The 25,548-nt window shown below is 36.5% G+C and overlaps 1 protein-coding gene across 1 annotated transcript; it reads right to left on the reverse strand.

Moving 5' to 3' along the window:
* Positions 1–16,397: 16,397 nt before the first annotated feature.
* Positions 16,398–18,166, reverse strand: LOC104229038 (F-box/kelch-repeat protein At1g23390). The gene has a single exon (XM_009781610.2). The coding sequence runs from the start codon at positions 17,900–17,902 to the stop codon at positions 16,631–16,633; it is 1,272 nt and encodes a 423-aa protein (XP_009779912.1). The 5' UTR covers positions 17,903–18,166; the 3' UTR covers positions 16,398–16,630.
* Positions 18,167–25,548: the final 7,382 nt, after the last annotated feature.

Consider the following 25,548-nt stretch of genomic DNA (forward strand, 5'->3'; position numbering starts at 1 on the left):
TTAGGGTTTTAAACCCTAAACTGAGCTTTTCCATGCAATCAGCATTAGGGTTTTAAACCCTAAACTGAATTTTTCCTTTAGTCAGCATTAGGGTTTTAAACCCTAAACTGAACTTTTTTCCATTCAGCCAGCATTAAGGTTTTAAACCCTAAACTGAGCTTTTCCATGCAATCAGCATTAGGGTTTTAAACCCTAAACTGAATTTTCCCTTCAGTCAGCATTAGGGTTCTAAACCCTAAACTGAACTTTTCCTTTAGTCAGCATTAGGGTTTTAAACCCTAAACTGAACTTTTTTCCATTCAGCCAGCATTAGGGTTTTAAACCTTAAACTGAGCTTTTCCATGCAATCAGCATTAGGGTTTTAAACTCTAAACTGAATTTTCCCTTTAGTCAGTATTAGGGTTTTAAACCCTAAACTGAACTTTTTCCATTCAGCCAACATTAGGGTTTTAAACCCTAAACTGAGCTTTTCCATGCAATCAGCATTAGGGTTTTAAACCCTAAACTGAATTTTTCCTTTAGTCAGCATTAGGGTTTTAAACCCTAAACTGAACTTTTTTCCTTTCAGCCAGCATTAGGGTTTTAAACCCTAAACTGAGCTTTTCCATGCAGTCAGCATTAGGGTTTTAAACCCTAAACTGAATTTTTCCTTTAGTCAGCATTAGGGTTTTAAACCCTAAACTGAACTTTTTTCCATTCAGCCAGCATTAGGGTTTTAAACCCTAAACTAAGCTTTTCCATGCAATCAGCATTAGGGTTTTAAACCCTAAACTGAATTTTTCCTTTAGTCAGCATTAGGGTTTTAAACCCTAAACTGAACTTTTTTCCATTCAGCCAGCATTAGGGTTTTAAACCCTAAACTGAGCTTTTCCATGCAGTCAGCATTAGGGTTTTAAACCCTAAACTGACCCTTTTCCTTTAATCAGCATTAGGGTTTTAAACCCTAAACTGAACTTTTTTCCATTCAGCCAGCATTAGGGTTTTAAACCCTAAACTGAGCTTTTCCATGCAATCAGCATTAGGGTTTTAAACCCTAAACTGAATTTTTCCTTTAGTCAGCATTAGGGTTTTAAACCCTAAACTGAACTTTTTTCCTTTCAGCCAGCATTAGGGTTTTAAACCCTAAACTGAGCTTTTCCATGCAGTCAGCATTAGGGTTTTAAACCCTAAACTGAATTTTTCCTTTAGTCAGCATTAGGGTTTTAAACCCTAAACTGAACTTTTTTCCATTCAGCCAGCATTAGGGTTTTAAACCCTAAACTGAGCTTTTCCATGCAATCAGCATTAGGGTTTTAAACCATAAACTGAATTTTTCCTTTAGTCAGCATTAGGGTTTTAAACCCTAAACTGAGCTTTTCCATGCAATCAGCATTAGGGTTTTAAACCCTAAACTGAATTTTTCCTTTAGTCAGCATTAGGGTTTTAAACCCTAAACTGAACTTTTTTCCTTTCAGCCAGCATTAGGGTTTTAAACCCTAAACTGAGCTTTTCCATGCAGTCAGCATTAGGGTTTTAAACCCTAAACTGACCTTTTTCCTTTAATCAGCATTAGGGTTTTAAACCCTAAACTGAACTCTTTCCTTTCAGCCAGCATTAGGGTTTTAAACCCTAAACTGAGCTTTTCCATGCAATCAGCATTAGGGTTTTAAACCCTGAACTGAATTTTTCCTTTAGTCAGCATTAGGGTTTTAAACCCTAAACTGAACTTTTTTCTTTTCAGCCAGTATTAAGGTTTTAAACCCTAAACTGAGCTTTTCTATTCAATCAGCATTAGGGTTTTAAACCCTAAACTGAATTTTTCCTTTAGTCAGCATTAGGGTTTTAAACCCTAAACTGAACTTTTTTCCATTCAGCCAGCATTAGGGTTTTAAACCTTAAACTGAGCTTTTCCATGCAATCAGCATTAGGGTTTTAAACCCTAAACTGAATTTTTCCTTTAGTCAGCATTAAGGGTTTTAAACCCTAAACTGAACTTTTTCCATTCAGCCAGCATTAGGGTTTTAAACCCTAAACTGAGCTTTTCCATGCAGTCAACATTAGGGTTTTAAACCCTAAACTGAATTTTTCCTTTAGTCAGCATTAGGGTTTTAAACCCTAAACTGAATTTTATCCATTCAGCCAGCATTAGGGTTTTAAACCTTAAACTGAACTTTTTTCATTCAGCTAACATTAGGGTTTTAAACCCTAAACTGAACTTTTCCATGCAGTCAGCATTAGGGTTTTAAACCCTAAACTGAACCTTTCCCTTTCAGTCAGCATTAGGGTTTTAAACCCTAAACTGAACTTTTTCCTTTAATCAGCATTAGGGTTTTAAACCCTAAACTGAACTTTTCCTTTAGTTAGCATTAGGGTTTTAAACCCTAAACTGAATTTTTCCTTTGGTCAGCATTAGGGTTTTAAACCCTAAACTGAACTTTTCCCCAGTTGGTCAGTATTAGAGTTTCAACTCTAAACTGAACCTTTCCCCAGCTAGTCGATATTAGGGCTTCAACCCTGAACTGAGCATGCATATCCTCTTTCAACAATTTTATGAACTTCCTGGCGAATAATTCACGAAATTTTCTTAGTGAAACTAGGGCAGAAAATTTCGTTCATTTGTTTTTCCCGCAGGTCTAACCTCGAGCCACACGGATCGAAACAACCCACAAGATGAGTCTCAACTCAGAATCTAAGAAGAAGAAGAAAAAAGATGTCCCTAGACACCGGAGAAAATGGAAGGCGGATCGCTCCTAGATTTGATCAAGGTCCCGAGTTCTACCTACCCCGTCATATTCAGTATCGCAGAAATAAATAGGCGCCTACAACTTGCAAGCATCAAGATTCAGATCGGAGTCTACAAGCAGAATCAGCTAAGACCCAAGATCAAGTCGCAAAAGAATCATAGATAGGAATCTTGTAACTAGCAGTTGACATGCATATAAGTGTTTAGTTCAGTTTCAATTTTTCTTTGGTTGTAATAAGGCGGTCAGTAAAGCAGCGGTGACAACAGCAACAGCAGTAACAACAAGCATTGCAATCCCATGGTAGTCCCAGCTACCCAAAGTTTCCCGAACTACATTAACCTGATTCCCCTTTAGCCAGGGATATGTAGGAAACCTTTGAAGCAGAGGTTCGGTTAAATCTTTTTCAAAAAAAAAATGCTTCACACGGAGTACTCGGATAGGCAAAAATCGCTCACTTTATCTTTGCGCGAAAACCCTTCGTGTCTTCGGGCAAAGAGGGGCAGCTGTAAGCACGTGATTTTTGCCCTATATGAGAAATACTCCCAGAAAATGCAAAATAAAATGATTTTCCTTGGTGTGCAATTTTGAGTATTTTTGTGATATTTTTGGATAATTATTTGTATTTGTCTGTGTTTGCTTATTTGTTAAATTAATAAAAAATATAAAAATATGTCGCATTTTGCATGTAGGATTTCATTCTACAATTGTTAGTAATTAAATTAGTTTTACAAAAATTAAAAATTACAAAAATAGGCATCTTTTGAAAATAAAAGAAAAAAAGATAACAAAAATACAAATAAAAATCGGATTGGGCCACTTCTTCAATTTTCAACCCCAGGCCCAAACATTTGTCCAACCTTCTCCATGACCCAGTCCATCTCCACATGGGTCGACCCGGTCCACCCCATTAACCCAATCCATAACCCAATACCCCTATCTTGCATTTCAAAGACACAAAACAAAAGAAAAAAAAAGAACAAAAAAACCCTAAAAAAGAGACCTAAACCATCCGCCCCCATTTTTGGTTTCTTCTTCTCCAAAAACACAAAACACCCCAAGCCATCCATGGCTACCTACCCTTCCACACGAGCAGCTCCCATGGCTGCCTCCCTATCGACAACACACGCACACACAAGCTCCACCTCCCTCGCGTCCAAGTAAACCCCGCGACTGCTGCGTCTCCGCCGAGCTCAAGCTTGAGCTCGACGTCCATGGTCACCACTGCTGCGTCATCGTCGTCAACCACCATCACGTCCAAACAGACCCAGCTGCCCCCGACCTCGTTCCAGCTTCATCGGAGCTCATCGCTGCTACTCCTCCGCCAAACGCCACTATTTCAGCAGCTACTGCTGCGTCTTCCCGTTCCAAACGTGTAGCGGGCTGCTGCTGCGGTGTTCTTCGCCGTTGGTTGCTGCCGTGCTGCTGCTTTCACTTCATCTTCTTCAGCTTGAGCAAATGTTTAGATATTTCATGCCGAGACTGCTTCGTTTGGTCGAGACTGCTTCGCCTTCGCGCGAACAACTGAACGAACCTCCATTGATGCGGCGTCAACCACTAGCCCTCATGACTGCTGCCCGTTCCGCCATGGACGTCGTCCACAGCTGCCTTTGCTGCTTCACTTCTGCCGCGCCAACTACCGATATAGCTTCGGCGTGGATTCAGTTGTCAACTGCCGATATAGCTTCTTAAGTTCGTTCATCGTCGTGTGGTCGAACTTTGGTCAAAGTTCGTCGAGTCAGTCCATACATATTTCATGTCAGTCCGGTTAGTAGATTTTTGAGTTTTATTTTGTCCGTATTTTGTTTTGATATTTTCGAATCTAAAATCGGCAAATGTTTGTTTTGTTCATGTAAAATCGGTAAATATTTGATTTTTGGTTTTGTTCATGTTCATGTGTTTTAGTTGAATTAATTTTCAGATTTCAAATGGAAGTTAATTAGTTATTTTTCATGTTTATTTCATGTTTGTATTATTGTTTAAGTGAATATTTGTTAGTTTAATGTTTTCTAGATTCAAATTGAAAATTAATTGATTATTTCTTCAATTTGTTTCATGTTGTTATGTATTTTCCAGAAAATATTAATGTTGTTTGAGTCATGTGAATCCGTCATGTTTTGTTGTTTGAAAAATAGATTTAATTCATGTTCATCTTTGTTTGAAGTTCATGATTAAATCCAGTGATTTAATGTGAGTTTATATTTGTCTTTGATTTGTTAATTTAGTATTTTGTTGTTTGTATTGTTGTGTTCTTGCTCATACATTCATGGTCTAAATTAACCAGGATTGGTTCCCGATATGGTTAATTCATTCCATTGATTTTGAGTTGTTGTTGTTCATCGTGTTCATATAATTGTTGTTGAAGATTGTTGAGAAATTGGTCATCTTGACTATATTTTGGTCAAGTTATGATTAATTGAGTGTTTAGAGCTGATGGGGGTAATTTGGTAAATTGCATTGCATTCAGGGGTAGATTTATAATTGCAATAAGGTCGGAGGGGTAGTTTGGTAATTGAACATTATTTTGATTCTTTATGTTAAGCATGGGGGACAAATATAATGGGGTGGGGTTTTTGATGTACTTGTTTAATATAATGGGGGACAAGACAAAACATAATGGGGAGGAATCTTGCACTTGTTTAATGTAGGCATGGGGAACATATTGTAATGGGTTGGTAATGTGACATTTATTTAATGTAGGCATGGGGGACAAAGTTTTAAAATAAAGAAGACATTTGATAGTGGGACAAAGCATGCCATTGGGGGAATAATTTGGGTTTAGGAATTCAAGGCAAAGTCTTGCTATAAATATAGAGTCATTTCTTGACATTGAGGAGAAGACTAGAGAGTTTTAAGAAGGATTTTTGGGGGAGAGAAAAAGAGTTGAATATTATTGAGAGGATTTTTAGAGAGAGTTGACAGATTCTTTTACACTTGAGAGTTGACATACTTTTATACTTGAGAGAGTTTGTGATAGTAAAAGAGAAAGACAATTTGAACTTTCACTCGAACAATTCTGTTTGCTTTTCTTCGAGTGTTATTCAAAAGTCAGAAACTACTGCATCTCGTATCTTTTCTCTCTTCTGCTTTGACTGCGATTGTACTTTTGCACTGCTGAGTTTTCAATCTGTTACTGGGTTATTCTACTGGTTGTTACTGGTTTTGCGGTGTTGCTGAACCTGCTGTTGCCGCGTTATTACTGTTGCTGACTCCTACTTCTTTTGTTCTTGTACTGCTGTTTCCAGGTACACATTTGTACACTCTTGGCTTGAAGCGAAAAAATGAAATATTAATCAGGCTCCTGTTCCTGTTGAATTCTTTTGTTTGGATCTGTGTTTGAATATTAATTTTCCTCTCTTTGTATAAAAATGTAGTCGATTAATTAATGAGTAATGAGGCTGCATATGTATGATTTCTTCATCTAATAATGCTAGTTTAAATTACTTGAAGAATAGTTAATCGGCTTTGATATTATTGTGTATCCCTCTCATGTTCCAGCATTAGTAAATAATAGAATATAAAAATGAAAGCAGTTTTTCTTTGTACAAACTCGATCGCAATTTTCCAATCGCATTAGCCGTAAACTAATAACTAATAAGTTACGTTTTCAGCATGTAAATAATTAAGAGATTTTCTTTTATTTTAGAGACGAACTTAATAGAAAATATAGTCACTATAGGTTTATCCTTTAAAATAAAAATGAGACGAGCCTCGCCAAATAAATCACAAATCGCCGGGGCCCTCAATAATTGATCATAATAAATACTTAGAATTTGGGATGGACTGTTTAGTGAATTCCACTGCCTTCCCCAAAGATAATAACGCGTTAGACTTTTTAGGCGCGACTTAATTAAATTACATTCTTAAATTCGGGTGCGCATTTATGTGACCCAAATTCAAATCTCAACGGAGTCGAAATGTGTTAACAACTACGGGTGCATTGATTGTGACGTGGTTCGAGATACATTTTCACGACGTTGCAATTCTATAAAAATAAATGATAATAATAAAAGCGGTTTAAACTTAATAAAAGCACGTAAGTCATAACATGTATTTAAATCAGATATTTAGCCATTATAACAATTTAAGCGACCGTGCTAGAACCACGGGATTCGAGGGTGCTTAACACCTTCCCTCGGGTCAACAGAATTCCTTACTTAGAATTTCTGGTTCGCAGACTTCATTTGGAAAAGTCGAAAATTTCCTCGATTTGGGATTCAAGATAAACCGGTGACTTGGGACACCAAAAGCCAAACATTTCCCAAGTGGCGACTCTGAATTAAATAAATAATCCCATTTCGAATATTGTCACTTAAATTGGAAAAACTCCCCTCACGCATTTATCCTTCGGGGCCGGGCGCGCAAAAAGGAGGCGTGACAACCCTTAAGCCATAAAGTACGCTGCCTTTTCTCTCATAAAATACGCTGCCTCTCTTTCTACCATTCCCTTCTCGGAACCAAACAGAAAATCTGTGCTTCTAGCCGGCGACGTAACAGCTCCCGCCGGCGGAGACGCATGAACAAACCTATCTTTCTCTGCTTTCGAATCCTCAATCTAGCTGGTTTAGGCGAAGCTCTATAAAGATTATCATGCTCGACGGCGACACTCCACTTCTGACGCTCAACGGCGGATTCGTCGAAAATTAGGGTTTGTTCTTGAACAAAGACGATGGAGTTTGGGGCTGAGCAACTTGAATTTTCTGTTAATGTATTTCAATGTATCATGCTGTATTTTCATGTATTTCATTGTATTCATTGTCTTTTTTCCATTGTATTTCAATGTATCTCGCTGTATTCCATATGTTTCATTGTATTCACTGTCTTTTTTTCCATTGTATTTCAATATATCTCATTGTATCTATGTATTTCATTGTATTCACTATCTCGCTATATGCCATGAATGCATTCATATGTTTTTTTTAATTAATATACTTTATGTATTCAGATGTATTATATAATTTCTCTGAAGATTGCTATGTTTTTGGGGTATTTTTCGGTTGAGAATCTTTTTTATAACTGAAAATACAAAATTTGTGTGGTATAATTGAGTTTGTTGAGTTATATTAGGAGTCTATTATGTTAATTGATTCACTTTCCGTTTAAAAAAAGTGCAATCCCCTGTTTTACGCCGTGAATACAGTCGAATACAATAATCTGTCCAACTGTAATCTTATGTTTCACGTCATGAATACAGTCGAATATACTCAAATACAAAAATCTGTCTAGTTGTAATCCTCTGTTTCACGCCTAAAAATGCTACTGTATTTCATGAATACAGTAGCTTAAATACACCGAATATACTCTAAAAAAACTTAAAACATAGCTATAAGAAATAACATAGTAAATGGTAGGTACAACTAGCTAATAACCACTAAAACATAGTGGTTTCTGAAAGTTTCTCGTATTTTAATGAAAAAATAAAATTATATAGCCGCTGTAAAAATAATAGCCAAAAAATATATAAAATTTGTATATTTTTGTATGTTATATACAAAAAATTATACAAATTTTATATACTTTTTCGACTACTAGATGTAAATAGTTTCTAGCGCAGGCTAAAAGTGATAATATCCCTATTTTAATCTGTTGTCAATTGTGATAACTAAGGATAAGTTGTTACCATGGATTAAGAATATAAGAAGTAAATAATATAATTTTATGTCAAACTTCAAACACTGATATTTTATTTGTCTTTTGAAAATAAATTTATATTTTTTAAAACTAAATAATAAATTTTGACAAACCAAATTAAAATACTTGAGAAAGCATAATATAGATAATATTTTTTTCAGAATAAGCAACTAAAGAGGAGAATCTGTCTTGAGTCCTTTTAAGTTTGCTCAAGAGTCAAGTCCCATTCATACAAGTTGCCCAGTTTAGCCTTGTTTTTGTTGACTTGAAACTTTGGGGCAGTCTTTCTTGTTATTGCAATATCCTACTAAATTGTCAATACAAGTTGAAAAACTGTGGTGTGCACTTTTTCAAGATTTTCAAGAAAATAATGAATGATAAAAATATGGTCTTAATGCTTCGGTCATAAGTAATTCTTTATGGTCAGCTATGCACCTTGAAGTCTCAAGTGAAAACACGATGAATTGACTCAAATTAGTGAATTATATTTATGAGTAATTTTCAGAAACCACTATTGTTTAGTGGTTATTAACTTCCTATAGTTACCATATACATAATTACTTCTTATAACTATTATTCAGTTGTTACGGTAGTGTATTCGCTATATTCGCGCTGCTACATCAAAAAGTGCGTAAAAATCATGACAGTCCAGATGTACGCGCATGTATTTATATGTATTCATACTGCTGTATTCATGAATACAGCAGTAAAAAGCGCCTAAAATCAAGGCTGTCTAGATGTATGCCCATGTATTCGCGCTATATATTCATGAATATAGTAACGACAATCACATTAAAAATAGGTATGTCCAACTATCTAAGAGAGAGGAAAAACATAAATAACGTATTTCATGCCTCAATGGTAGTATATACCATAAATACTTATTTTGCTATAAAATATAAAAGGTAGCTATAGAAAATAATATTTTGAAATGATTTTGATTTATAATAAATATAGTGTATACCTTTGTTATAGGAGGTAAAATTTCCTATATTTATTTACAACCAGTAGGTCAAGAGTATATAGTTATACTTGATTGAATAAAAAATTTCACTTTCGACCAAAAAAGACAAGTAAGTCAAGAGTTCGAACCAAATTAGTGAAAAAAAATATATTTTGAATACAATTTAGTGTCCAAGGGATGAAATTCAAATTGCATATTAAAATGCTTCCAATGCCTACCATTTACTAAGCTTTGGGCCGTTTGGGCCAATAAACAAACAAAATAAAGAAAAAATTAATTTAAATAGCTTTCAACCAAACTACTTAAACTAAAAAAAGTCAGCAAATATATAATATATGGGAACTCATAAATAATAGGTATATAATCAAGTATAGTCAGCGTATAATATAGGTATTTTTACATAAATAGCTAGTTATATTTATTGTTTATTTTTTCTAGCCATATACATAGTTTATATATTGATTATATTAATTATACACATACAAACATAAATTTGACATATACTATACCTCCACCGGTAATTTTTAGTTTAAGTGATTGGGTGGGCGACTATTTGGGTTAATTCTTCTATAATATATGTGTGTTGGTTCGGAAAAATAAACAATGAATCCAACCGGTTTTTGTATAAAGATCCTATGCAATGGTACAGGAAACAAATCTGAAGCGGGGGATTTGCAGTCGTGCCCTATATTTGTGCCACCTTTTAACATGTACCCTATTTTTAAAAATTATTGATTTGGTAGCCAGCTAACAAAAAATTTGTAATAATATGACAATTATACCCCTGATAAAATATATAAAACCTGCATCACGTATTAATCGCGTGATCTACAACCTCATTCGTGAAAAAAAAATCTCCTCCTCTCCTCTCAGCACCTTTATAAAAAAACTAGAAACTTGAACCAAATTTATCTTCAGAATCACACTTGTATGAAGTTGTTTGGCGGATACAGCATGAAGTTTTCACTTATAAATCTTATAAACTTTTTAAAACTTCAAATTTAATGTGTGAAGGATGTAGAAAAAAGTTGTTTCATATTGAAGTATGAAGTTGTTTCACGTTGAAACTAAAACTTCTTGCTAATGTAGTACGGAATTATTTCACGTTGAAGCTAAAACTTCATGCTAATATAGCATGAAGTTGTTTCACATTGAAGCGAAAATTTCATGCTAATGCATGCTGAAGTTATTTAGTTCATTTGCTAAAACTTCATACCAACACATGTTGAAGTTTTGTCCTACAGTCTACAATTTTGTCATGAGTTTTATCCAAAACTTCAGTCTAAACATGCTGAAGTTTTTTAGTTCATTTGCTAAAACTTCAGACTAAACATGATTAAGGTTTTGTCTTGCAGTATGTAATTTTCTAATGAGTTTTTGCTAATGCATGTTGAAGTTATTTATAGTTCATTTGCTAAAACTTCATACTAAAATATGCTGAAGTTTTGTGTACAGTTTTATCTGAAACTTCAGTCTATTTTGCTGAAAGTAGTTTTTTATTAATGAAGGGCAAAAATCGTCTTTTTAAAACGCTTTTAATAAAAAAAAATGAGTACGAATGCAAATGAAAAAGCAAAAACGAGTACAAGTTAAAAAAAGGTGACCAAATAGGGGAAGTGCACGGTTAGCCACTAATAACACATATATTTACTTTTAAGTCACTGTTTAAAATGTCTTTAGTCTTTAACCACTGCTTTAATAAACTTTACCTGCTCGGACGAAAACACCCTTCTGCTCATAAAGTTCAGGACCAAGTGTCCTTAACTTTTGAACTTGTAACTCTAAGTTCAGGACTTCAGTACTACATATCCTTAACTTTTGAACGTGTAACTCTAAGTTCGGGACTACATGTCCTTAACTTTTGAAATTGAAACTCGAAGTTCAGGACCACCTATCCTTAATTTCTATGCTTGTAACTCTACGTTAAGGACTACTTGTCCTTAATTTTTGAACTTGTAAGTCTAAGTTCAGGACCTATTGTCCTTAACTTTTGGGCTTCTTATCCTAAGTCCATGACCTATTGTCCTTAACTTTTGAGCTTGTAACTGTAAGTTCAGGACCTATTGTCCTTAACTTTTGAGCTTGTTAGTCTAAGTTCAGGACTTATTGTCCTTAACTTTTGGGCTTCTTAGCCTAAGTTCAGGACCTGTTGTCCTTAACTTTTGAGCTTGTAACTGTAAGTTCAGGACCTATTGTCCTTAACTTTTGAGCTTGTTAGTCTAAGTTCAGGACCTATTGTCAACTTTTGGGCTTCTTAGCCTAAGTTCAGGACCTATTGTCCTTAACTTTTGAGCTTGTAACTATAAGTTCAGGGCCTATTGTCCTTAACTTTTGAGCTTGTAACTGTAAGTTCAGGACCCATTGTCCTTAACTTTTGAGCTTGTTAGTCTAAGTTCAGGACCTATTGTCCTTAACTTTTGGGCTTCTTAGTCTAAGTTTAGGACATACTATCCTTAACTTTTCAGCTTGTTAGTCTAAGTTCAGGACTTCAGGACCTATTGTCCTTAACTTTTGAACTTATAACTGTAAGTTCAGTACCTATTATCCTTAACTTTTGAGCTTGTTAGTCTAACTTCAGGATTAAGTGTCCTTAACTTTTAAACTTGTAACTCTAAGTTCAGGATCAAGTGTCTTTAACTTTTGACGCTCAGTAAAAATGCAGTACCCGCCACGTCGTCAGCTTCCTTAAATCTTTCACTCTCTTTCATAACTCCTGCTATCTATATCTTTATTAATTAAAGCGTTAACCCATGTTATGGAGTATGTATAATAGAAATACTAACGGAATTTTCAGAGTTGCATGAAAACAAAAATGGAGAATTGATAGGATGATTTCTTGCCGGTATTTCTGATTGAAACTTTTCAATTTTTGTGATACACTGCAAAGTGATAAGTCATCTCTATCTCAAGAAACCATCTCAATTAATATTGGAGATAAAGTTGTTGTCCTCTTGATTTATCAACCTGCAGAATTAACTAATTCCCTACTGATAATGGGTAAAAATTATAGGGATTTGGATAAAACCAGCTTCTACAAATAAATGGTGAAAACAAGAAGAAAAGACCAGACTCAACGACAACTAGTTGCACAATTTCTCATTTTGAATTCTGATCATTTTACTACTAGTACTATTGCGATTATCAATTTCCCGAATTAAACAATTATAGAGTAGAGAAACAAACGGAATGGAAAACGGAAAAGTAGAGAACGAAGGAGTTTGCTCATCGAAAACCGTTATCGGCAACACAATTCTTCTCCCTAACACATGAAAGTGATAGAAGAAAGGGTAACACAGTCTTTTCATATTAATTTTAATAGACTAGTGGCTAGTATTGCTAAGCATTAAAAATGATGGATAAAAAGTAAATATCACTTTAAAAAGTGGCTACTCCACACAATTTTTACCCAAATAGGTCGGGGGCATTTGCATCTATACCCATTGTTTGTGTCACATTTTAACTTGTGTCCGCTTTGCAAAATAAATTGCAAGCGTACCCACTTTTTCGCATAACTTCAGCACACGGGGCTGAAGTAGCAAAGGCAATCACGCAAAACTTCAGCATTCTAGTAGCCGGGCCTGAAGTTCAGCTCTAGAGCTAAAGTTTTTGTTTTGTAACTGACGAACTTCAACTCTAGAGCTGAAGTTTCTGTGTTGTGAGTGGGAAACTTCAGCTCTAGAGCTGAAGTTTCTGTGTTGTGACTGAAAAACTTCATCTTTAGAGCTGAAGCTTGGATAAAATTAACTCTTATATGAAGCCGTTGGATTTGCTCCTCTCCATTGATCCAATTGATGAAGCCTTCACCAGCTATTAACATTCAACCATTTCTTTCAATTGCTGTATTGACAATGCAATTAACTATTTATAAATCAAGTGCATTATTTCTCTGTTTCGTTGTTTTCACGTCAACGACTAAACAATATTAACCAGAAAATAAGCGCTATGTTTTACACAGAAATTGTATAATGACCGTGCTGGCTACCCAATCCTTTTCCATAATATTCTGTACTTTGATTTTGTTTAGATAACTTTACCGAAGTTTTATAGAGTAATATGGTATCTGATCAGAGAGAATTCCTTGTTGTCATCTATCTGTGATGAGATGGAGTTCCTTTCTTTCAATTTGCTTGTTTGCATATTTCAGGTATTTATTTCAGAAGAAGAAGAAAACGAAGGAGGAGGAGAAAGGGGGCTGAAGTTATTTAAGAATTGGGTACAATAAAGTTTTAAAAAAATGGGTATATGTTAAATGAGGGCGACCAAATAGGGCGCCTTGTGCAATTTTTACAATAGGGCGCTCCATCTAATATTTACAATCTGAAGCTGATTAGGCCCACTTCCAGATATGAAGCTCATCGAGTACATTGGCCTATTTGGCAAAATAAGCTAATCCAAAAGCCCCAATAAGTATGTGTCGTAAAAATTGCGCGGGGCACCCTATTTGGTCGCCCCCATTTAACCTATACCTATTATTTTTTAAAACTATTAACTTGTTCCCACTTTTTAAATAACTTCAGCCCTCTTTCTCCTCCTCCTTCCCCTTTCTCCTCCTCCTTCTAACTTTTACCTTTTATGTAGTACATATTTATTTTTGGTGCTCAACACACATTGAAACAATTTATGTTTGCTTTAAATGTACATCTGTATTCTGTAATATAATACCTTTGAAGTTGTTGTTCTACTCATAATAAGAATTTATGCTGAATACGCTTTGTGTTCTACTCATAATATATAGTTCTTTATCTTTATTAGGTAGGTTTAGAAGGGAACTTGTTTAAAATAAAATTTGAATTCAAGAGTATTAATAATTCAGAAAGCAAGAAATAACTGGAGTTTAAAATTACAAAACGAAAGACAAAAAAGCAGAAGCTGAAGAAGAAAGAAAAGAACTGGAACACACAAGCACTAGAAAGAAAAGAGAACTAAATAACTTCAGCTCTAGAGCTGAAGTTCGACAGTTACAAAACAAAAACTTCAGCGTAGAGCTGAAGTTATTTAGTTCTCTTTTCTTTCTAGTTGATCAACCGCGAAACACCAAAAACAGTAGTGATTGCCTCAGACTTCAGCTCTAGAGCTGAAGTTTCCCAGTTACAATACAAAAACTTCAGCTCTAGAAATGAAGTTTTCCAGTTACAACACAAAAACTTTAGCTCTAGAGCTGAAGTTTCTCATTTACAACACAAAAACTTCAGCTCTAGAGCTGAAGCTTACAAACAAAAACTTCAGCTCTAGAGCTGAAGTTCGACAGTTACAAAACAAAAACTTTAGCTCTAGAGCTGAACTTCAGGCCCGACTACTAGAATGCTGAAATTTTGTATGATTGCCTTTGCTACTTCAGCCCCGTATGCTGAAGTTATGCGAAAAAGCGGGTACGCATGCAATCTTTTTTGCAAAACGAGCACAAATTAAAATGTGACACAAAAAGCGGGTATAGATGCAAATACTCCATTGTTGGAACTTCTCCTATTTTTTGGTTAACAGTCTTTTTTGGTTTCAGCGTACTCGATAGAATTTGGGAGAGCATAAAGAAGAGGAAGGCATCTAACTGCAACTCCAATCCCTTTCTTTTTCTTCTCTGGTTTGTTTCTTTATTTCTTATAATATCTTTAAATGGACTAAAACCAGAAGCACCTTAAACTAGGAGACAAGAATGAGGCAAGAAGTAACGATTTATAAGGATTCAACTACTATGCTATTTAATTTATAGAGAAATTTTCATAAAGCTCTATCATTTAGTAGATTAGCCATCTATAGATACTATTTGCTATATTACGGATTATAGATACATTTTATGTGGTTATAAGATGTATTTGATGTATTTAAGTTATTGTATTCATGAATACAGTAGCAAAAATAGGCGTAAATCAGGGAAGTCCAGCTAATCAGTTGTTGAATTTTAGTGTATTCGACTGTATTTATGGAGTAAAATATGGGGTTACAGCTGGACAAATTATTGTATTCGACTGTATTTACGGCGTGAAATAGGGGATTATACTATTTTTAAAACGGAAAGTGAATCAATTAACATGATAGACTCCTAATATAACTCAACAAATTCAAAAATAACACACAAATTTTATATTTTCAGTTATAAAAAAGATTCTCAACCGAAAAATACCCTCAAAATTTAGCAATCTTCAGAGAAATTATATAATACATCTGAATACATAAATTATATTAATTGAAAAAATATATGAATACATTCATGACATATAGCGAGACAGTGAATACAATGAAATACATAGAAATACAGCGGAATACATTGAAATACAATGGAAAAAAGACAGTGAATACAATAAAATACATGGAATACAACGAGATACATTGAATTACAATGAAAAAAGACAATGAATACAATGAAATACATTGAAATATATTAACAGAAAATCAAGTTACTCAGCCCCAAACTCCGTCGTCTTTGTTCAAGAACAAACCCCAATTTCTGGCGAATCCGCCGTTCACCGGAAGCCGGTATTGAAAACGCGCCGCCTTCGTGGAAATTTCACTCTGAGTTGTGTGGCAAGATGACTTCTTCAAATTCTGGTGAGATCATGCTTAACGAACATATGCTATATTTAATTGCACAATCAAACATTAAGGAGAAATTCCATGGCTTTTTTGGTTTATCAATTTTATGTCAGTTGGTGTAAAGAATCAGTGCATCTATTATACATTTCGAAGACAGTAAATTCGTCCTTAATTTGCTTTCATAGTAAATCCCTTTGTTCTTCTGCCCGAGCATCATGAGATATACACTCGTTTGCAGTTGCCCACTGCTCGGAGACTGTTCATGTCGGAGAGATTAGTGTATTTGTTGCAATATCGTCTGTCCATCTGAGAAGATGCCGTTAGAAAGAGGAGGAGAGCGAAAATTTTAACGGGATGATGGAAGAGAATGAGATGTATCAAAGTAGATAGAGAAAGAAAATAGTGTAACTGAATAGCGTATTTAGTGGCTTAGAGCAAGAGGATAACCAAAATTAAATATTTCGCTATAAACCTTAAAAGGTATCTATAAAATATAACTTTTTTAAATGGTATTTATTTAAAATAAATAAGGTGTTAACCTTTGACATGGGAGGTAAAAATTTCTAATAGGAATAATCTAATTACTTTTTTAGCAAAATTAGTCATAGCCCAACTAACAAAAAGTGGACCCGTTGTTGGTGATTTGCCAAAATGGTCAAATGCTGCTCTTTAATCAATTAACCAATGGTTGGTAGCAACCATTTTTAAATAAAATAAAAAAAGAAAGAACTTAAAATCAACCGCAACATACAAAATAAAAAAATAATTTTGTCCATGCGTCAAATTTTCATAACTTCACAGCAATTTTTCGATTTTCCAATGACACAGCTCGCTGCAAATCGGGTAACCCAATAACAGAACAAGTAAACACCACTCTCTCCGATCTGTTTCCGTCGCCAGCCGCCGCATTATTCATGCTCCACCACCGTAATCCGCCGCCGTTCTTGAACTCCCAACCCACTATCTCCTCCGCCATCTCCGATGACTTGTACATGTATGCATAATCTCCAGCTAAACACACACTAACTGAAGAAACTCCAAAAGTTTCACTTTTCAGCTTCTTAGTTAACGCCGGCGGCATTTCCCCCATTTTCTCACACTCAAAATTCTCCGTGTTCACTTTCCAAATTTTAACTCCAGTGACATTTTCAGCGTCTCCGATCATGCCAATGAGGATCAGACGATCATTGGAGAATCCGATGATCGAATAGAAAATTTGTGGGTCGGCCCTTAGCTCGTAAGGTCCGGCCCAATTCTTGGTTTTCGGGTCAAAGCAGTGAGTGACGCCAGTGAATTTCTCGGCGACAATGAGTTTATCGCCGGTGGTGGCGATCGACAGCCACGTGGAAGCTGCGGAGTCTTTGAGTATCGCCGGCATGGACTCACACGTTTCCCACGTGCGAGTCTCCATGTTGTAGATTTCCACGGCTAAAGGATCGTCCTCAAAATCGCATGTACCGCCGGCAATAATGATGGAGCCGGCTACATGAGCCACGATAGGATCGGTCCTCCACACGCGCGGTGCATCCACGTGATGCCACGTGACATTCATCGGGTCGAATGAGAAAGAGAGCTTTGAAGGTGAAAGCATGTAGAGCAAATTGGAATGGGATGATCGGAGGGCGGAGACGTACTTAATGGACGGTTGAGATATCTCAAGCCACACGTGCGAGCGGGGGTCATAAGCGTGTACAGAAATGTCATAGGGTGAGCGAGTGCATTGGGTGTGTATAATAAGCCACGGCTTTGGCTTGTTGAAGCATCGGAGAGAAGAGGTGATGGCTCGGCTCCATGATTTTGACACGCACGAAGCGGGAACCAAGTCGACAAGTGGCACGTGCGAAAGAATAACCTCTAAGACATCTCCATGAATGGGGGCTTCATCATCAAGAATAATGGCCATTTTTTTGGATAGTTTGAAGTAATTGAATATTTCAAAGATGAAAAGTTTGCTGCAATAGTGATTTATATTGAAGTGGAGAAGAATGGTTTGAGGTTGGTATTTATATAGGGGAAGTGGATAATAGTTGGTGAGAGGTATTTTGGATATTTGGTTCATTATAGCAATATTGATGCACGCCCCACTAGTGGTTGTAAAATGTTGACTCACCAAGAACGATGAACTATGTCAACTTCAAAAGAGTCATTTTAGTTTTTTTTTTCAACCCCTTTTTGAATTCTACTAGTTGGTGGCACATATCTTTTAGTAAGTAGTTGTCTATGAATATTCAATATAAAATGTATATGTCACGGTGAGAAGGATATTTCGTCAAAAACCAGTGGATTCTTCGTGAATGGAGGCGCAAGGGATTTGGGCGATGGATGCTTTTGGCCCCTCTGTAAAATTTTCAACTCTACTAAATATTTGTTTTATCTAATTATTCCTATAGATGAAATCGGTTTAGTTTTTTTTTAGCCATTTGGTGTCGGAAATTACTGATTTGATTAATCCAAATTTATACTATAGAAGGTCCTTTATGGAGTTTAGCATTCCCCCCCCTCCCCCCCCACATTTTTAAAGCTTGAATACGAGATCTATGGTTATAAACAAATAAACCTTTACCATTTAATAAGATTCCTCCATGGTAAACATAATACATTCCATTATGGTATCTGTTTAACCAAAAAATAGAATTTCAGTCAAAGCTAAAATTTAGAAGAACACGGGTTACTGATAATCAAAAGAATATGCAAAGGAAAGTAATTTGGGGGTAATTAGAGTATAATCAGGAGAAAAAACAAGTAAATCAAAGTATATTCCGATAATGTCTCTTGTCCCTACAATTGATCAGATACTTCCCTTTTATAGGTATCTTGAAGATATACGTTTTTCCCAAATCATAATAAGGCTATTATGAATAATTAAAGATATTGAATGCTACGTTACATAATCATTATAATCAATACAAATTCTCTAACGTATCGAGTATTTAATGCCTATCAAATTCTGTATCTACGCTCTTTACTATGGTCAGATCCATTCCTTTTGATTCTTGGATATAAATGACTTAAACAGGTATGGTCACCCGTGCCTCTTCCTTTGTCCTTGCTCGTTTCTATTGCTGCTCGTGCCTCTTGGCTAATTGTAATTCTCTGACTATTTGACCAGTCCATGTGTCTCGACACGTCATCTTTATAAATGTAATTTTTTTCCAATACAGATAGTCCCCCCACTTTCCATTTATTCATCAATTGAATATTTGGGAAGTGGATTTCATTAAAACGAGAACTTTTGTCACCATTAATGCTATGACAAAATTGACGCTTCAATTGTCACTTTCATTTAATACTCCGTACACGTATCAATTTTTCATTGGTTCTGCAGTTTTTGCAGCCTCTTTCAAGGTATTTACTGTTCCACTATTTACGAAGTGTCAGTTATCATAATTGTGATCCTTCCTTCACTGCACCTTTACCTTTGGCGGTCGATTATCAATATAAATATAACTTCTTCTCTTGTCTTTTACCTCATAAAGTTTTATTGAACACTTAATTTCTCAATTCTCTGTTTACTTCTTCTTTACATCATTCCTCTTCGCTATGTCTTCACCAAACCCTCACTCTCGAGAAGTCTCCATTGTTGATTCTTTCCCCAATGCCCATGTTAGACATAGAAGGGGAGGTAGGCTTCGTAGCTTAGGATCTACTCGAGGTGGTTTGTCTATGCCTTCTTCTAGTTCTGGTCCTTCTTCTAGAACCAGAGGTTCCCTTTCTCACAAATCTTCTTCTAGGAGTAAAGAACCTTCTGAACCATTACGCGAGCCTTTAGTAGAATAGATAGTCCCTACAGAATTATCTTTTTACCATGATAGGGAATCTCTTAGAAACCATATTGCCGCTTTAGATCGTGTCGATACTTACCTCACTCAAATTACAGAAGTTTTGACTCCTGTCGTTCGTAAGGACTGTCATTGGAGTAACGATTTTCTCATTATTATCCCTAATGCGAATCAAAGAATAACTTCTTATTTAATTGGGTTTTCTTTTGTTTACACATACCCTATTACTTTAGGGTTCAGACCAGCGATTGACCCAGTCATTCTCGAATTTTTCCATTTCTTCAACGTCTGTTTGGGCCAAATTGGTCCGATCATATGGAGGGCTGTTGCATGTTTAAGACATTTAGCCACTAAAGCCGAAGTTCCTTTTAATTTCCCCTACTTGATTCATCTTTACTCACCTAGGCTTTTTCGCAAGAGTGTTTTTACACTAGTAGCCAAAAGTAAGGGTTTTGGTGAGTCCCGAAGATGACAAAGACCGCAGCTGGTATGCCCGATTTGTTGCTGCCCCCACTGTTGGTTTAGTGGGTGAGGATAATGTTCCCTTCCCTGAGAAGTGAAATTTTTCACGTAAGTCTTTTAACCTTCTCGTACCTTTTTCCTTCAAGTTTGCTAACTTCTCTAATTTTGCTTTTGTTGTTTTTTTAGATACCATGAGAGTTGTGGGGGATGTTCCCAACTTCCGTGGTTGAGTAGATAAATTGCTGAAGATCGCACCGATGGATGGTCGGTCTTGGAAAACACTTTCTAACCGTTTTGGTTGGAAGGTAAAGACTCATGGTAAGAATTTATATTTTGTGCCTTTCGTGTCTATATTCTCGTTTATTGCTCTAATTTCTATCCTTCTTTTCGTCAATATTTGTTATTCAAGGAGTTACTGCTGAAGCAGTTGCGGCTTCTCGTTTTTCCTCGGGAACCCGTACTCCTTCAGGAACCCGTATCTCTCTAGAAAGAGCCCGAAAAATAGTTTTGGGTTCTTCTTCTGCAAAAAGAAAAGCTGCAGAAGAGGAAGATTCTGAAGAAAAGGGAGATGAGGACTCCCTGGTGACAAGGCCTCGAGTTAGGAGACGTATCGTCTCTGATGACGAAGCTGAAGTGTCGGTTACTCTTACCGAACCTGTTGAAACTCCAATAACAATTCCTGATGATGACGTCACTCCCCACGATACTCGTGAGTCTATTGACCAACTTTTCATCAGCGGATTTGGCTGTGAAGATGTAGGACCTGTTTTAGACGAAGTACCCTTATCTTCTTTTCCAACTCCCGTGCTTGTGGTTCCTTCCTTACCGGCCCCAGCTATTTCTGTTCCTTCTTCTACTGCTTTCACCTCTTCTCCGGCTCCTCCTTTGACTATTCCCCCTCCTATCGTTCATCATACAGAAGCGGGTTCTTTAAGTAGAAGTGCCGCTATGAGGCGGGTAACTATTGAAGTTCCTGCCGAGAGCAGCCTTTTGAGAAAGTCAGGCCAGGCAGATGTATGGTTGGAGCCTTTAATCGGCCCAATTGAAAAAGCCAAGTTGGAGAGTCATAGTTCCCTGACTTTAATGAATGATATTGTACATGCTACTTTGAATGTACTTTCCTTCTCTTCCTTTTTTGTTTTATAATTCGACTATCTTTGAGGATTCTTACTTCCTTTTCCCCCTTTTAGGCCAACCTTATTGGCACAGAAATGATGAAAAGAATCGCCCCTTGGAGAAGATAGCACGTGACTCTCAGTCGGAAGCAATCAATTGGAAAGAGCAATTTGAGAGTGCACAGATTGATATAGAAGACTTACAAGAGAGCAAGAGTACCTTAGAGTAGCGAGTGCGGGCTTTAACTTCAGAATTGGCGGTTACAAAAGCTTCTTCAAGCCAAGCAAAAAAGACAAAGAACGTCTCGAGTCCTCCTTCTCAGAGCAACTATCTAAAGCTAGTGAAGAGATCAGAGAGTTAAAAGCTCTTTTGGACCAAAAGGAAGTTTACGCTGGGGGAGCTCGTGCAAAACTTGACTCAAGCACAAGAGGACCTCAGAATCTCTGTTGATAAAGTGCGTGTTTTAGAATGCTCCCATGCCTCTCTTCAAGCTTCCCACAACTCTGCCTTGGCTGAAAATGAAGAGCTAAAGAATGAGATCGCTGCTTGGGAAAAGGATTATGAAATCCTTGAAGAAAAATCTGCTGTCGAGACAAGTTGGGCATTTTTGAATTCTTGTCGTGATACCCTACTTGAAGCTGGTCAAGAAAACTTCAACCTGGAGTTGGAGTTAGCTAAGATCAACGAAACCATTAAAAAGGCTCAACAAACTCAGGACTTTCCTTCTCCCATGCCTGAAGCTCCCGTGAATGTTGAAGCTGATATGGGTATCCCAATTCTTTCAAGCCCAATCGAATCTGTTGCTACAAGCCAAATTGAAACCGCATCTATTGATGTAGCTGCCCAAATTGAACCCACTGCTGTTGATGCTCCTGCTTCGGTTCCTCAAACTTCTCACTGACCGGTTTTGAACATTCTAGTGATTTTGCTTTTGTTTTGGAAAACTATAATCAAACCCTTAACTTTATTTGAGGGTTGATTTTGAAGTCGTAAGTCCCCATGTCTTTTATGGGGCAATCTATATAAACAATCTTGTAGTTTTATGACTAAGTTTGTCCTTAGTCTTAGATTTTTACATATTAAGAAGTTCTTCGTGTTATTATTATAAACTTCTGTTTTCTTTATTCTTGCCTTAATTTTTAAAAACTTACAGAATAATTTGCATTTTTATTCTTCAAAAATGCTTCTGTTATCCTCATGACTAATTAATTTGAACATGAGTTTTATAAAAGAGGGCCCTTTTATATTTCGACACTTAATGAAGTAGACGTCTCAACTTCATAATGGTGTTAATATACGATAAAAGAAATAGGAACACACATGTTTCTTTGAAATAACTTTGACAAGTTGTTATTGGAACTTATAATACTTTACATGTATTTGAAGTACATCTATAACTTTCTCGTAACTGTTTTTCTTGTAACAGATTTTTACAAAAGAGGAGTAATAGGTACGGGGGTTTTCCTTATAACCCGTTTTAGTATATGGCCTTTACCCTAATATCCTAACTATAATGAGGTTTTTTTTCTTTAGCCTCAGTTCGTGGCTCCATCTCGTAACTTTTACTCTGCACTTGACACTTTTAGGCTTGATTTTCCCTCGATCTTCTTTGCCTTCTTTATACACATGTCTATGTATATTATGTAGTCCCCCAAGTGTTTGAGTGTTGAAGTATGAAGACTCGAACACTTGATAGTTCCTCTTATTTGGTCCTTTTCCTGAAAAGGAAAAACATACGGGACTCGGAGGGGCGATTATAGATGAAGACTGCATACCCCGTATTTATTTCTATCAGAATAGTTGTAACCCTAGGCCAGGAATTTTAGGTTACTCCGTGTGCCTTACAGGTCGTTACTCATCATTTAGTACGGGATAGCTTTTTACCTGTCATCTAAAATCGTTAGTAAAATTTTAACAATTCAAAAATAAAATATAAAATGGTTATACCTGACCGTGGGTTTCCCTTAGAAATAGTATCTCTTCAAATGAACAACATTCCAATCTGAAGGTAGTACCCTGCCATCCATTGTTTCCAGTTCATATGCTCATTTTCCTGCAACATCACGAACTCTGTAGGGTCCTTCCCATGTTGGACTTAATTTTCCTGCGTTAGCTACTTTTGTAGATTGAAAAACCTTTTTAAGCACGAAGTCCCCAATTTTGAAGAACCTGAGGCGTGCTTTTCTATTGTAGTATCGTTCTATGACCTGCTTTTGTACTGTCATTCTTATTAGTGTAGCTTCTCTCCTTGCTTCGAGTAAATCTAGATTGACCCATATCTCCTCGTCATTAGATTCTTGTGCCGCCTGTGTGAATTGGGTACTCGGTTCTCCTATCTCGACTGGAATTAAAGCTTCAGTTCCATAAACCAATGAAAATGGTGTTTCTCCCGTACTAGTTTTCGACGTTGTACGATATGCCTATAAAACACCAGGTAGCACTTCTGGCCAATTCCCTTTTGACTCTTCTAATCGTTTCTTTAAATTGTTGATAATGACTTTATTTGTTGATTCTGCTTGCCCATTACCCACTGGATGATAAGGCGTAGACGTAATCCTTTTAATTTGCCAACTTTGAAGGAATTCCGTGATCTGAGCTCCTATAAATTGAGGGCCATTATCACATACGATCTCCTTTGGTACGCCGAATCGACATATGATATTCCGCCAAATAAAATCTCCGGCCTCCTTTTCCCGCACCTGTTTGAATGCACCTGCCTCCACCCATTTAGTAAAATAATCAGTGAGAACAAGCAAAAACTTTACCTGTCCTTTTGCTTGTGGTAATGGATCCACGATATCCATTCCCCATTTCATAAATGGCCATGGCGCAATGACCGGATGTAATAATTCTGCAAGTCTATGCATATTGTTACCGTACCTTTGGCATTTATCACATTTGGCCACGAAACTTTCCGCCTCTTCTTCCATTTAGGCCAGTAATAACCTGCTCTAATTAAGGTTCTTACCAGTGATCTTTCACCTGCGTGATTCCTGCAATGTCCCTCATATATTTCTCTCATTACATACTCTGTTTGCGAAGGTCCAAGGCATCTTTCAAAGGGACCACCGAACATTTTACGATATAGATTGCCTTGTTTTAAGCAGTACCGAGCAGCCTTTCTTCAAAGCGCATAAGCCTTTTTCTTATTATCGGGGACGATTCCATACTGCAAAAAAGCAATAATTTCGTTCCTCTAATCCCAGGTTAAGTTATTAAAATTTACCTCATTCATATCAGGATCAAGAACTGAATGAAATAAATGTATCACTGAGGCATTTGCATCACTTGCCACGTCGGCTGCAGATGCGAGATTAGCTAGGGCATCTGCTTTAAGATTTTCGTCCCTAGGTATTTGTCTAACTTTCCAATTTTGAAATTGCTTTATCAATTCCCATACCTTTTCCAACTACTGCTGCATCCTTGCTTCCCTGGCCGTATAAGTCCCCAGCATCTGATTGACTACGAGTTGTGAATCACTCTTGATTATAATCTGATTTATGCCAAGTTCCCGTGCCTGTTCTAAACCTGCAATTATAGCCTCATATTCTGCCTCATTGTTAGTTATGGAATGGCATTTGATAGCTTGCCGAATGGTTTCACCCGTAGATGGTACCAATACGACCCCTAGTCCTGCTCCTTTTATGTTAGACGAGCTATCAGTAAATAAAGTCCAAGTTCCTGGGTTAGCTCCATTGAACACCTGCAATTCTTTTTCTGCTTCTAACTGCATTTCCTGGCTAAAATCAGCCACGAAATCAGCTAATACTTGCGATTTTATAGCAGTTCTAGGTTGGTATGAAATTTCGTATTCACTTAACTCTATTTCCCACTTAGCTAACCTACCTGATAACTCATGCTTATGTAATATGTTACATAAAGGGAAGGCAGTTACTACAACGATAGGATGACACTGAAAGTAAGGTCTTAGCTTTCTAGATGCCATGATTAATGCAAGTGCAAGTTTTTCTAATTGAGGATACCTCGTCTCCGCATCTAACAAAGATTTACTTATGTAATAGATAGGGGATTGTTTACCTTGTTCTTCTCGGACCAAAACAGCGCTTACCGCCACTTCCGAAACAGCAAGGTAAATGAGTAGTTTTTCCCCAGCCTTTGGTTTTGCCAGCAAAGGTGGATTTGATAAGTACGTTTTCAAATTCCTAAATGCCTGTTGACATTTCTCATTCCATTCAAAATGATCCTGCTTCTTAAGGGCTGAGAAGAATTTAAAACACTTCTCTAATGATCTAGAAATGAATCTTCCCAAGATAGCAATTCTTCCTGTTAATCTTTGAACTTCTTTCTTGTTTGAAAGTATGTCTGGAATTTCCTCAATGGCTTTAAT

This window comes from Nicotiana sylvestris, chromosome 10, assembly GCF_000393655.2.
Source record: "Nicotiana sylvestris chromosome 10, ASM39365v2, whole genome shotgun sequence".
Taxonomy (NCBI): Eukaryota; Viridiplantae; Streptophyta; class Magnoliopsida; order Solanales; family Solanaceae; genus Nicotiana; species Nicotiana sylvestris.